Source organism: Cricetulus griseus, chromosome 3, assembly GCF_003668045.3.
Source record: "Cricetulus griseus strain 17A/GY chromosome 3, alternate assembly CriGri-PICRH-1.0, whole genome shotgun sequence".
NCBI classification, from domain to species: Eukaryota; Metazoa; Chordata; class Mammalia; order Rodentia; family Cricetidae; genus Cricetulus; species Cricetulus griseus.
In genome coordinates this window covers 233,806,927-233,821,555 of record NC_048596.1, presented here as the reverse complement: position 1 = coordinate 233,821,555, position 14,629 = coordinate 233,806,927, and the positions used below count along the sequence as shown (strand labels likewise).

Genomic DNA, 14,629 nt, shown 5'->3' with positions numbered 1-14,629 from the left:
ACATGTAGAAAAAAAGGAACTCTGAGGCTTGCCCATCTTTGAATCTACAATTGATGCTTCACTTACAGGGATTTGCTCCATCAGCCACTATTAACATTCGAAGAGAGGACAGGTTGACGTCTCTTTGATCTCTATGTGCTACAAGTGCCCAATGCATGTCTCTCGATTTCACACAAGCCACTTTTGCTACAAAGGAAAATAGAAGTTATCACATATATCTGTCAGACTGTGTGAAGCTGAAAAAGACAGATAATTGCAATTTATGGGGAATGGTGAATTATCTTGTCACCAAATCACCCACAGGCCCAGGAGAGACCAACCTTTGTACTGGCAGACCTTCTGGATCCAGGAGAGGGGGTTTACCTTCATCAGCGAGTATGGGATGCTGATGACGTGCATCATGTTCATGACACTCTGAAACCAACGATGAACACAAGAGGTAAGAAAAGAGGTTGAAATACAAGAGGAGGAGGGCTCACTGTTCTGATGCAGGGAAAAACAAGTAAGCCTGGGCTTAGCAGGCAGAAGATTAAACATGAGCACTTCAAGGAGGTACTGAGGTTGACTAACACAAGAGGAGCTTTGGGGGGACAAGCAGATGGCTGACTCAAGTGAGACTCAGTGTTATTAGGGTATACTCTGGTACAATCCTTTAAGACAAAGTGACCTCTTAGAGATTAGCTCATCCTCTCTGCTTCTCAACAACTCCTGATAGAATAAAAGAAATTTAAGTTCCAAATCCTTTTCTCATTAAAACCTTGAATTAAAAAGAACCTCAAAAGGCATTTTTCAAAAGTGGATGCACAGGGTGGGGAAATGGCTCAGTTGGTAAAGTGCCCGATGGGAAAGCATGAGAACATAGGTTCTGATCCCCCAATACCCATGAAAAAGATGTGTATGGTACCACGTGTTTATAACTCCCATAGTTGGGGGGAGTGAAGAAATACAGACAGGGAAATCTCTAAAGCTCACTAGTTAGCCAGCCCAATTCAATCAATGGACTTCAGCTCCAGAAAAAGACCCTGTCTCAAAATAATAAAGGTACCAAACATTTAACTTTGGCTTCTACACATACATATGCATAGGAACCTGCATACATCTACACTAACAAGTACATATACCACACACGGGCACATACAACAACATACACATAACACAACGTATATACCCAAAATAAAAAGAGGATACATAAATACCTAAAATATTTATGAAAAAGATGCTCATTGCAGCAAACCAGAGAAATGAAACTCAAAACTAAATGAGTTACCATCCCTCTCAGAATGGCTATTACATAAAGGGGGGGGTACTAGTAAATACTCAGAGAAGGGTTAATCTCAAAGAAACTTAGTGGTGATGTACATTAGTATAGACATAGTGAAAAATTGTTTGAGGATTCCAAAACACACATACACAAAACCCCAAATACAAACAGTAATAACAAGGTAACTACAATGTGATCCACCAGGATCACTGCTGGGCATATTTACAGAGGAACCGAAAGCATTATGTTGAAGAGACATCACACTCATGAGCTCACTATAGCTCTATCTCACACAGCCATGATACGAATTTAATCTAGCCATCTGTCAATGGAGGAATGGGTAGAAAATATGATACACATACACAGTAGAATATTTTGAAGATATAAGAATGGCATCCTGCCACGTGTTGCGATATGGAAATAACTGGAGGACATTATGTTAATTAGACACAGGAAGACAAAATACTGCATGGTATTATTTATATGTGGGAGCTTAAATGTTAGTCTCAAAGAAGAGGAAAATACAGTAGTGTTATTAGAAGCTTGAAATGGGAGTTAGATTGGGATGAAGAGGTGGTAAATGCACATAGGATACAGTTAGACAGGAAGATTAACCTCTAATATCTTACACTTAGTCAACTGACCAAGAAATGGTAACTTTTAAATTTCTTTAACACAATAAATAACAAAGATGGAAAATACAGATAGCTTCAGTATAACTACTAGAGAAATTCTGAATGTTTCTGTAATAGCAATGATATACGTCCCCACACCAATTAATTACTCTGCTCTCTCTTAACACATATTACATATACTTAAACGTCACATGGGACTCCTTAAACAGATAATTGTCAATTGCTAACAAATATATAACACTTTCTTTTATTCTAAATCTGATTCTTTTTTTTTTTTTTTTGATGCAAACAGCATGAGGCTTTATTGTAGTTGTTTACTGAGCTAACCCCATGTTAGCTCGGGCCTTTCATCCATCCACCATGGCGGATGCCTAGGAAAGATGGCGAGAAGCCACTGCATAGAGAGATCTTATAGGGCAGAGTAAGGGGAGTGTCGAGGGGTACACACAGGCTCAGGATTGGTGTGCCTCCAGGCTTGTCCTGTGTTGGTTGGTCAACTGGTTGTTATGGCCCATAGGCCCTCCCAGGGTGATTGCTATGCTCTGCATGTCATTGCTGTGCACTTGTCCATAAAGCACACCCAGAGCCATAAAGCATAGCCCCACCAGCTAACTTCTGATTGGTTCCTGTAGGGAGCCGTCCCTGCATTCTCCATTACAATGATGGCGCCTGCAGGCACTGAATGTAAATTATTGCGCAGGCGCTGGGTAATTTTCCATTCCTTGATCTCTGCCTATTCCGTGGCGTCATATGGCCTGATGAGCTGAAGCCAATCATAGGGTGACACGTCCCAGGCGGCGGCTGCCAGCCTTTATTAGGGGACGGGATTCTTGGCTCGGGGTCTCCGCTCTGGTAAGCTTATGCTCTCCTCTCAAGATGCATTAAAGCTTTACTGCAGAAGGATCCGAATGTCCTGTGTGGTCCTTGCTGGCGAGGCAATAGCGCGGGACAGGTTCCTTGCCACAAGGCAGGCACCTGACCTCCTAATGACCAAGACAAGGTCAGGCAAACATGTGTTACTGTCATGGTTCCCGAAATAGGCATCTGACCTCCTAGTGACCAAGGCAAGGTCAGGCAAACACATGTTAGGCTGCCATGGCTGCTGAAATGGGGAGCTGGTCCCTTCATTCCCCCCATCTTCTTTTTTGGAGATTCCAATCTTGGAATTGCTGTCTCTCTGCCATCCCCATCAGGGAGTGAGAGATATTGGCATCCCCTATGTAAGGGAGTTCCTTTTGACTTGGCATTTCAATCAGGGAAAATGGGCGATGTATTCTTTCCCATGCTACTTCCTGCTGACTTTGGGACAAAGTTAGGGACCCAAGAAGCTGAAATGCATTTTTAAAGAAGAGTATAATAGCTGTCTCCAAAATTAATGTTGCTAGCTAACAGACTATAAAGCAAGCAACTTTGGAAAGGTGTCAGAACCTTCCATCCAGTCTCCATCCAGCCTTGCCAACATAGATTGAAATTCTTAGTTCCTTAAAGTGGATGATGAAAGTTGACTATAAAAATGGTCAATGTACATACATTGTGATTAAGACTCACATGCCTTGCAGATATACTTGATCTGCAGCACAGCCCTAGGAAGGATTAGATTGTAAACATCAAGTCAGTACTTTGGTTTAGCTTATGTGCACTGGGGAATCATGGCATCAAAGGAAGAAGCTCCAAATGAAAAGACCACCATATATTCCTCACCAGGAATGTGTTCTGCACAGAACCTATGCAAGCATATCTTTTTTGGGGGGTTTCTTCCCACTGAGTTCTAGGAAGAAGGAGCTTATGCACCCCCAGGAAGATGCAAAGAATATGCTATATAATGTATTCAATCATCTGGCTTTAGGAGGAGTCAACAAAAGGGACTCATGAATTGCCAGGTACTGCAGACAGGGAGGTAAAACAACAGAATTAAAGTGTGTGGTCAAAAAGAGAGCCTCATGAGCAGAAATGGTGATACTGTCAGTGAGGGCTGGGAAGCAGGAATACAGAAGACAATGCATAATCAGAACCATGGCATGTGCTACTATAGGTACTAACTCTAATAGTAACCATTCTGTTCTTGAGGATGTGACAATAGAAGCACATGTATCACAAATATAGGCAGGCTATATTACTCAACAACAAGCCACATTGTTCTTATGCCAAACACAACAGGCCAGACTATTCTCATTTGACTCTATTAATAAATGAATTTTGCCAGGTGCCCTAGCTACATGGAAGGTTGAAGCAGGATGATTCCACATTCAAGGCCAGTCAAGATACCAAACCAGGCTGGGGCATGGTGGCACACACCTTTAATCCTAGTACTTGGGAATAAGAGGCAGAAAGATCTCTTTGAGTTCGAATCTAGCCTGATCTACAAAACAAGTTCCAGGACACCCAGGGCTGTTAAACAGAGAAACCTATTTTAAAAAAAACACAAACAAACAAACAAACAAAAAACAAAATAGCCAGGCTGTAGTTCAATGGAAGCATTTGTCTAAGATTCAAAAAGCCTTGCATTTAATTACCACTGCTGAAAAAAAGCATCTTATATACACAGATATTACACTCACTAGAGTCACAGCTACAAGCTCAGGTTTCTTAATTCTCTAATCCCAAACCTGTGTTATTCCCTCAGCAATAGAACACACCAATAGCACACACCAGCATGCCAATATTTCAAACCATTTTTCTGTATGTCCACAAATAAAAGCATCCAGATGTTAAAAGTAAGCCTTACTGGACCATCTACAAGATATTATACAAATAGATCTGGCTCACCAACAAACAGCAAACTGCAATGTTTATATTCTCATCATTTATGTAAAAATTACTAAGTCCTCATTTCAGAAAATAAAATAATGTTTAAGCATAAGAAACTACTAAGAAAAAAAAATAAGTCAGTGAAAACTGCCCTAATGAGATGGAGAATCCCAAGCATGCATTTTTTTGTTTTCTCTCTCTTTTTTTCATTTTTTTAAGTGCCAACAAGACCTTCAAAAATCTAAAGTCATTTCTCTCATAAATTACCCACAGTCAGCTTAGTCATCATTTTGCAAGTGGCACTAATAATGAGACAAACATCTCTCCATAAAGTATGGTGAATTTTCATTTTAAGGACAAGTCTAAAATCCTTTTGTCCCTTGCAAATAATCTAAGAGCAGATCTCCCAACTCTGAGAAAACCAGCAAGAACATTTTCTTGAGAATGGGAAAGTGATCTTGACAGATAAGACACTGGTAACATCAGCAGAAAACCTTCCAAGCTCAAAGCAGATATGTATGGGTCTTAAAAATGCTAATTTTGGGGGCTGGAGAGATGGCTCAGAGGTTAAAAGCACTGACTGCTCTTCCAGAGATCCTGAGTTCAATTCCCAGCAACTACATGGTGGCTCACAACCATCCGTTATGAGATCTGGTGCCTTCTTCTGGTGTGCAGATATACGTGGATGCAGAATGTTGTAAACATAGTAAATAAATAAATAAAATCTTTTAAAAAAAATGCTATTCCTAGCCAGACAGTGGTGGCTCACACCTTTAATCTCACCACTCGGGAGGCAGAGGATGGCGGATCTCTGTGATTTGCCTGGTCTATAGAGCGAGTTCCAGGACAGGCTTCGAAGCTATACAGAGAAACCCTGTCTCAGAAAACAAAGAAATAAAAATAATAAAAAAATGCTATTCCTGTAGCTGTTACCTCAATATATGGGTTCAAGATCCAAAACAGGTTTTCTAAGACCATCTGTCTTTACTGTACTGTTACAGTAAGCAGGCAGAGTGGACAATATGACTCCTAACACAAGATTTCTTTGTTTACAATGTGAGAAGGGACTTTGCAGAAGTTGGACACACTTGCACAATAGATATGTTGAGGCATGAAGAGGGCTTACTTACTGTCAGTATGCCATGCCATAGCCCCACATCCTTTTTGAAGTCTAGAACATTCACAATGGTTTCAGCTGTATAAGAGAAAGAATCACAGCTTTACTTGACATGATAGAGCAACGGGAGTAAAATTGCAAGGAAAACCCATCATCTGAGGGGGCATCTTGGATCTTAGAAAAATATTATATTATTCTGTCTTCACAGAAATTTTACAGTCATTTATAGAAATTCTGGCCAGGCTTGAGAGTGTTTTCAAGATAATATTTGGGCATGTCAGTGAACAGCAATAGCTGCCCACATATCACCAATGAAAAGCATGTTACCAGTATCGGACATGGTTTGAGATGATGAGAGAGGATCACCACAAGGCTTGGCTATACAGCTAATCTAATGCCAACTTGGGCATACAGTGAGACTTCTAAAACACTGTCACATGACAACATATCCTCAAACACAGTATTATCATCTTATTTACATTCTGCCTTCCTGGGGTTTTCTTTTAATTTCTCCTACATGTGACCTAGTTTTCATAAAAGGGAAACATGGAGGTGGGGGAAGAAATTTTAGTAATGCACAGGTTTGTTTTGTCATATTAGAACTGTTAAATAGTGGTAGGGGTGGGACAATAAAGGAAGTGAGATACCATTTAAGACAGGGATGGTATAATATTGAAGTAGCATGGGGATGAGAATTACAAAGGGAAAAGGACAGGAAAAAAGCAGCAAAATATGTTGTTAAAAACAATTATCTCCAAAGACTGAGGCAGTGATGCTGGACAGCCTGCCATTGAGGATTTTGACCGTCGTTTGACCTTGTGCTTATCAAATTGATTCAAAGACACTTCAGTCACCTGTACACAGGCTCCTGGCCATTTTTCAGTCTCCAGGGCATTTGCCAATGCAAGGTCTTATGGTCTACTCATTCCTTCTGGCAATATTTACCAAAGGCTCAGTCATTCTATGTCCTGCTCTCCTACCAGAGACTAAAATATGGAGGTAGACCAGACAGACTAATTTGAAATGCAGATATCTAAAGGAAAATATCCTAGATTCCTTTTAATAAATTTAAAGTAGAAAAATTTTATATGTGTATGTGTTTATATTCGCTTCTGATATTTAAAGGGTGACAGCCTCAGAACTTCAAAGCATGCAGGGCAGGACATACAAGTATGTTTTGACAAAAAGAATAGCAGAGATTAGAGTACATGTGTCTCTAAGTGTTAAACAATCTAACCACTAATAGAGCACATCTAACAGACCAATTATTTTTTAAAAAGGGCAAGGATGGGAAGATCATATAAACAGCAAGAAATAGGAAAGCCACTTAGAAGTGAGTTTAGGGACTACCACTTGCTTCCTCAGGTCTCAGAAACTGACGTCAGTGTAGAGTTGTCTGTTGTGACTATGCACTCCCTGTAAAGGCAGTTGGGGCAACAAACTAAAGGTTGCTTTAGCTTTTCCTTCTTTATGTCCACTCAAACCTATTGTCATGGTTACTACCATACACTCTACCTCTGCTTCTCATGACTGGAGAAAACACACCAGGAAAAATAACTGTCACCCAGCAAAGATTCAAAACCTATTTTCAAAACTTCTTATTCAACAGTGCAGAGTGGGCTAAAACATGGCACATAAAGAAAAAGAGCTTCTAAAGATATATATTCACATGCTGGTGGGGATTATCATGGTGTGCCAACTGTGAACTAAACCACACATCTCCAAACCCATGTGGTAAAGTTTTAATACTTCTTATGGGGTTGAGCCTTCAAAAATGTAATAAATATCAAATGAGGACATAGGCAGGACTCCATAGGTGCATACATGGAAAATGTCATATGAGGACACAGTAAGATTATCTAGAAGGATGTATTATATAGAAGGATGGTAGAGCCTACTATTGTCAGAATTCTCATTTCAGACTTTCCTTTGCAGTTCCTGTACCTCTGTAACACCAGTTTAAGCGGATGCACTAACTCAACCATTTAAAAGTCACAAAACTGATGGATGGAATTGGGCACAAACAGAATGCTACTTTTATGAGTACCAGTAGGAACCACTCAAGTTGGCTCGCCATCAGGCATCCCTGGTCAGTGAGGAATCTCCAAAAACCCAGATCCAAGGGAGTCTCAGGGCCATCCACACCTTCTGTATAGCCGCAGGCCTGTGTGAGTGCCTGGCAGTGTGTCAGCAGTGCTATCCTCGTCACGGTCACCCCAAGAACGCTTCCATCTTTACATGTCTTATACTGAAACGAGACAGAAAGTTTGGAAAGGGATTTTCACACACTTCTGGTCCCCACTCAATAGTTTGTAGCTATTTGAGACACTGTGAGTCTCTCCACACTGGAACCCTGAGGAAGGATGACATCCATCTTACCTCAATATAAGCTGTGTCATTATTTGCATCTTTGATGTGTGGAAACCAGTCCCGAGGAGGTTTAGAGAGGTGTTTCGATTCTGTGACAAACCATAGCAGCTTTGGCCAACCTTAGAAATAAATCATGAATTCCTTTTAAGTAAATAGCACCTACAAAACAGGTCTGTAGAATTTCTTTTTGATTACACAGCTTGCTTTCAAACACCACTTCAGCCTTCATGGTATCTCTAGCATTCCATATGTTAAATTGAAAAGGGTATCATCAAAAGAGTGCTCAAGACACCACCGACCACATCAAGTCACCCCACAGATGAGCTACACCTATTATCAAAATGTTTATCTAGAAAAGTTTTGTCCTGCTCTCAATAGGACATTGTTCCACAGTGAAGAGCCAGTGTGTAGAATAAAAGATTGAAAGGGAAACCAAATTCTCAGGGACTCTGGCATACCTTTGAACTGTGGGATCTCTCCGGTTGGGCTTTTTGGAAGTCCTTTGTGACAAGCATCGCTAGTCAAGGCAACAGTTACTCCACAGCTTCCAAGCAAGAAACCTATCTGTTGGCTCCCTGCATCCTGAAAGGTGATGAAGGAAAGAGTTCAGAATCTAAGACCAACTAGGCAGTGGTGGCATGTGCCTTTAATCCCAGCACTCATGAGGGAGAGGCAGGGAAATCTCTGAGTTTGAGGTTAGCCTGGTCTACAGAATGAGTTCTAGGACAGCCAGGGCTACAGAGAGAAACCCTGTCTCAAACAACAAGAATCGAAGACAAAACTGTACTCCTAGCCAAGGAACTGCCTCATCATCTAGGGTACATGGAAATGAACTGCCCTCCCCAAGACCCTTTTCCCCCACATGCAAGTAAATGCATGTGTATGTGTAAGAGAGAGAGAGAAGAGAGACAAGACTGAAAGACAGCAAGAGAGAATTCTTAAGTGTGAGCACACACATAAAAAATTTGGGTGGGTAGGAAAGTTAAGAGGATTTGGGAGAGTTATTGGAGGGGGCAATATGATCAAAATGTATTCTATAAAATTTTAAATTAAAAAACAGAGACAACGATTTCATTATCATGGAGAGAAATTATCTATAACACAAATACATAGCAACCTGATTTTCACACACTCACAGACTGGTTATAAAGATGTCACACCTGGTAGAGTATAGAACCAAGAGGAATCTTCATCCAGAACCAGGGTCAGCTTTTTCAAATTGCATATATCACATCTCAGTGGAGTAACCAATACACACTAAAATGGATTATGGATACAGGGCAATAACTCTGGAGACAGAAAGCCCAGGAAGGCACCAAGCTGCCAGGGCTAAATGTCACCTTTCGGCAGATGTCACAGATGGGGCTGTCCCTGGCTTCAACAGCCACAGTAGCTGCCTCCCAATTTGAGTTTTACTGTCTCTATACCTAGCTTGCTTCTCATGAAGACAGATGACTAAATAGCCTAGTCACCTAGATTCAACTTCTCTCCCATCAGCTCTTCTACTATGTTGTTGGCTTGAAAAGTAAAATCAAGTCTTAGAGTACCCAGCATTTCTGGGTAGGAGAGTTGAGGCTACATCCAGCTTGACCCTATCAACAACCTTCAGGAAGTCTGGCCTGTTGAATCTCCTGCCTGTCTCAGGAAATCACCGGGCAAAGCAGAATTCTTTGATATTCATCAGCATTAAGATTTCAAAGCTGATCTGCTAAGTGTTTGGATTTTTTCCTAATGTAGATTTAAAATCTGCTTACATGGATTTTTTTTTTTTTTCAGGGAGCAACAGCCAACAAGCTAATTGCAGACAACCTTGCAATAAGAGAGGTGATATGGACTTTACTATATGGGGTCAGTCCCTATTTTGAACACTGTTTTTTTGTATGTGTGTTAGGGGGAGGGCTTTTTATTGTTGCAATATTGTTTTCAAGTAAAGTCAAGATTAAACACTACTCCTCTGATGAGGTGAGGCAGGCAGAAGTGGTAGGTCTTAGCAGCAGGAAATGGGCTGCTTCTAAACTTATGAATGCCTTGCTGAGTCAGGCAAACACCACAGCTGTCTCCCAGTGGGGAGTGACTAGGGTCAGAGTTACCCACAGCTACTTGCAGCATATATACAGATGAGAGGGTATGGCACTCTGACTTTGAGCCTAAAGCCACGAGCCCAACCTCCCCTTTCTCCAAAGTATACCTGTAAAAGCCAGGAACATAATTAAGTTGAAAGAGCATTTACTAGACATGTATGAATTCCTGGGGTGTTCAATCTCAGTACTGAGAAACTAAAAAAAAAAAAAAAGATGGAACATGAGAAATGGGAGCAGTGAATTGCACGAGAAGGGCAGCCCTGAAATATAAAAGAGTGGAAGCCATATGACAGAAGGACCAAGATTTCAAGACTGGTAGCAGTATTAAATGCTGTCGTTAATTGGACCTCCTATTCTAAAATGTACCTTTCCAGGGGCTAGACATAAGCTTCCTATAAAGTCTGCCAGTTCACTCATAACCCCCTCAGGGTAGCAACAAACACATATTAGAACCTGCTTCACCTACATCCAACATTCAACCAAGATGATGGGATGAGGTGATGCATCAGACCATATCAAAACAAAAGGCAAAAAAAACTTTGTGGTCCTCACAGTCCCTGCTCCTGTCAGGATAAACAGCTACAAATCCACATAGCAGCAATGACTTCCTATGGTCTACAAGGTCCCTGTAAAGGTATGTGCCTCCATCTGGCTGGAGGAGAGGCCACGCCAGGGAAATAGTCATCATATCTCAGGATGTGAAATGAGATAAATCCTCACAGACACACACTCTGACCTTGACATCATTTGCCAACTACTTTGCCCATAAAAATAATCATGGCTCTGACAGGTAGTTTCTCAGGTAAGAGCAGATATACAGACACACCACTCTCAGAGAGGGGAGGAGAGACAGGCTTATGGCACAACTCCCACCCATTAATACCTGGCAGTTCTGTAACACTAAGCACAACAGATGATCATTCCCTTTACAATAAAAGTCCATAACTTTTCCCATTTAATAAAAGCTACACCAAACATGAATTGAAATATCTCTATTTCCAAAAATTTCTTCAACATAAAAAAAGGCTATTTGATAATATCATTGTTTAGAAATCACTTATATGTGGCCTCTGTAGCAGTAACTCAGCGCATTCTCATATCAAATTTTCATCAAAGAAAGATCTGTCAATTAATGCCTTTCTATTTGTGTCTATAATAGGAATCATTAAGCACACACAAAGCCAGAGATAAGAAAAGGTATCCTCATGTGAAGATCATCCAATGTTTTTTTATTATTTTTTTTAGATTGTTTAATTTGAATTACAAACAAGATTGTTTTACCTGACAATCCCAGTTCCCTTCTCCCTCCTGTCCTCCCTTACACCACCACACCAACTAAAACCCTACTTATCACATATCCTTTCTGCTCCCCCTGGATGGTGAGGCCTTCATCGGGGTGTCATCAGAGTCTATTGTATTCTTTGGGATAGGGCCGAGGCCCACCCCCATGTGTCTTGGCTCAGGGAGTATTGCTCTATGTGGAATAGGTTCCCAAAGTCCACACCTATGCTAGGGATAAGTACTGAACTACTACAGAAGGTCCCGTAGATTTCTGAGGTTTCCTCACTGAAATCCATGTTCCTGGGGTCTGGATCAGTCCCATGCTGTTATCCCAGCTATCAGTCTGGGGAGCAAGAGTTCCCTGATGTTCAGGTCAGCTGTTTTTGTGGGTTTCACCAGCCTGGTCTGGACCCCTTTGCTCTTCACTCGTCCTTCTCTGCATCTAGATTCCAGTTCAGTTCAGTGATTAGTTGTGGGTGTCTGCTTCTACTTCCACCAGCTGCTGGATGAGGGCTATCGGGTGGCATATAAGTCAGTCATCAATCTCATTATCAGGGGAGGGCATTTAAGGTAGCCTCTCCTCTGTTGCTTAGATTGTTAGCTGGTGTCATCTTTGTAGATCTCCAGACATTTCCCTAGTGCCTGATTTCTCTGTAAACCTAAAATGTCTCTCTCTATTATGTTATCTCCATTCTTGTTATCTTCTATTCTTCGCCTGACTCAACCTTTCTGCTCCCTCATGTCCTCTGCATCCCTCCTCTTCTCCCCTTCTCATTCTCCTAGCTCCCTCCCCCCTCTTCCCATGCTCCCAATTTGCTCAGGGGATCTTGACCCTTTCCTCTTCTCCAGGGGACCATATATGTCTCTCATAGGGTCCTCCTTGTTTACTAGCTTCTCTGGAAGTGTGGATTGTAGGCTGGTAATCCTTTACTTTATGTCTAAAATCCACATATGAGTGAGTACATACCATGTTTGTCTTTTTGTGATTGGGTTACCTCGCTTAAAATGGTTTCTTCTAGTTCCATCCATTTTCTGGCAAATTTCAAGATTCCATTGTTTTTTTTTCTGCTGAGAAGTACTCTATTGTGTAAAGTACCACATTTTCTCTATCCATTCTTCGGTTGAGGGGCATCTAGGTTGCTTCCAGATTCTTTATTCTGTCAGTCTGGCCAGTTCTGTGCAGTAGCTATCATACTGTATACAGATCATCACACCTGTGGATAACCTTTGGTCTTGAAGGACATCTTGGCCTAACTTATGCAAACTCACTTAGTTGACAGAAATACATACAGGTTCAAACACCATAAGATAGTAACAGTCATTTTCCAAATGTACAACGACATTGAAGTCCCCCTGACAAGGTTACAGGTTGGCTTTCTCTTGTACCCCTTCCTATCCTAATCAAACTATAAGTTGGATCACCAACTTCTCTGTAAAAATGCCTAGGTGTTTCCCTTTCAATACTAGGATTAGAGAAAAAAATAAAGGCAAGTTGTTATGTAGGCATTAAACAAGTTTTAGGATTGAGAATGAGGAGTGTTCAATAGGGCCTTTACAGGAATTCTAATGGATGTTGGACAGGGAGATGCAAGAATTAGGCTCTGCATACTATCACCTATTTATAACCTTGTCTTATTCCACTTCCAATTGTCCCTAGGTAAGAACAGTTAGGTAAAAATAAGAAAACTGTGCATAGGCCAACAGGCTCCTAACTTCTACAGGCACAAGGCAGGAAAGAAAGTTCAGCAGCATTGTTAAGGAAATGCAAATTAAAACCACAATGAGATTATTTCACACCTGTTGGATTAGCTTTTTATCAAACAGGTGAACAGTAAGAGGTAAGGACAAGACTGTGAAGAAAAGTAAACCCTGAAGACTGTTAGTGGTGCTGAAAACTACTACAGTGATCCTGGAAATGGTGTGGAGATTCCTAAAAACACTAACCCTGGTGGCTATGACAGCAAATCATATTAGAGACTGCCAATTATGCTAGTGAGCAGTATATACAATATTAGCTTCTTATTGGTTACACAGTAAGGATAAACTGTAAAGATAACAGCAAACTTAGTCATCTTAATTAAAGAGTGCGGTATGACTAACCAGAGGCGAACCTGGAAGTTGACAATATCAAGACAACTGAACACAAGGCAAGGACTACCACCCACAATCAAGACAAGTCAATGAGTGCTATCATGGACCCAGCTTTCTATGTAATGATGCTAAGGAATGGGAAAATAGGTCGAGATAAGACAGCTCCATGCTGTGCTAACAAATAAACTTACCTCTGAGAGGTCTCACACCTGCAGGTGAAACATGCTGTGTATGTGAATAATTGTTCCCTTAATAGATGAAACAGATGAAAATTTGACTGAGCCTTAGAGACTATTACAAGTCAGTGCACTTACACAGCAAAGATAAAAAGGCATTCATAAAACTGTAGTCTGCACATTCTCACCCAGCACATTCAACTGCCACTGAGCCTGTCACTTCCCTCTAAATAGGGTTTAATAAACAATGAATTATTTACCTTTCTTGTGAGTGGCACTTCAATGGGGACAGGGACAACTTCAGCCAAAAGGCAACCATAGAATGCCACCATGAAAGCAGCAGGATCATTGTTGGGGAACACTAGCGCCACCTGGAGACGTGAAAGACACAACAGCACAATTTATCTTTCCACAGACAACAGCAGGAAAATTCCAAAACCCCAACACAGTATAGTACAGGCCTGTAAGACCAGTACTCAGGAGGCTGAGGAAGCATGACTGTAAGTTCAGGGCCATAGTGGGTTACATAACAAAAACATATTTCAAAAGTGATGGATGATGAGAAAAATGTTTTATGTAAAGTGTATAGTAAGAAATACTTTAATAGTATTCCATACTTCCCCCCCCCAAATTACATGGAAGAGAAACATTAACAGTTGTCAATTACAGTACCATTACTAGACAATAGCTAGTTTTATTTTTTGCTCTTATCTTTTATAGCCACATAATTTTCATTTACACAGAAAGTATACATAATGTGTTTTTACTTTTTTCAGTGATCTACATAAATAACTCCTTGCATTTGGGTATATAGTTCTCACAACTATATAATTAATTATATATAATTAATGCTTGTATAATTCTTTACT

General features: G+C 40.7%; 1 protein-coding gene across 4 annotated transcripts in view; it reads right to left on the bottom strand.

Annotated features, from left to right (window-relative positions):
* Positions 1–14,629, bottom strand: part of LOC100754252 (disco-interacting protein 2 homolog C) — a 391,750-nt gene that overhangs the window by 112,456 nt on the left and 264,665 nt on the right. For all 4 annotated transcript variants that reach the window (XM_027405065.2, XM_027405067.2, XM_027405066.2 and 1 more), the window contains 7 exons: positions 14,021–14,131; positions 8,590–8,713; positions 8,141–8,250; positions 7,907–8,009; positions 5,775–5,839; positions 321–414; positions 67–186 (listed from right to left, as the gene is read on the bottom strand). In XM_027405065.2, the coding sequence (XP_027260866.1) occupies positions 67–186; positions 321–414; positions 5,775–5,839; positions 7,907–8,009; positions 8,141–8,250; positions 8,590–8,713; positions 14,021–14,131 (727 nt within the window). The remainder of the gene's footprint in view (positions 1–66; positions 187–320; positions 415–5,774; positions 5,840–7,906; positions 8,010–8,140; positions 8,251–8,589; positions 8,714–14,020; positions 14,132–14,629) is intronic.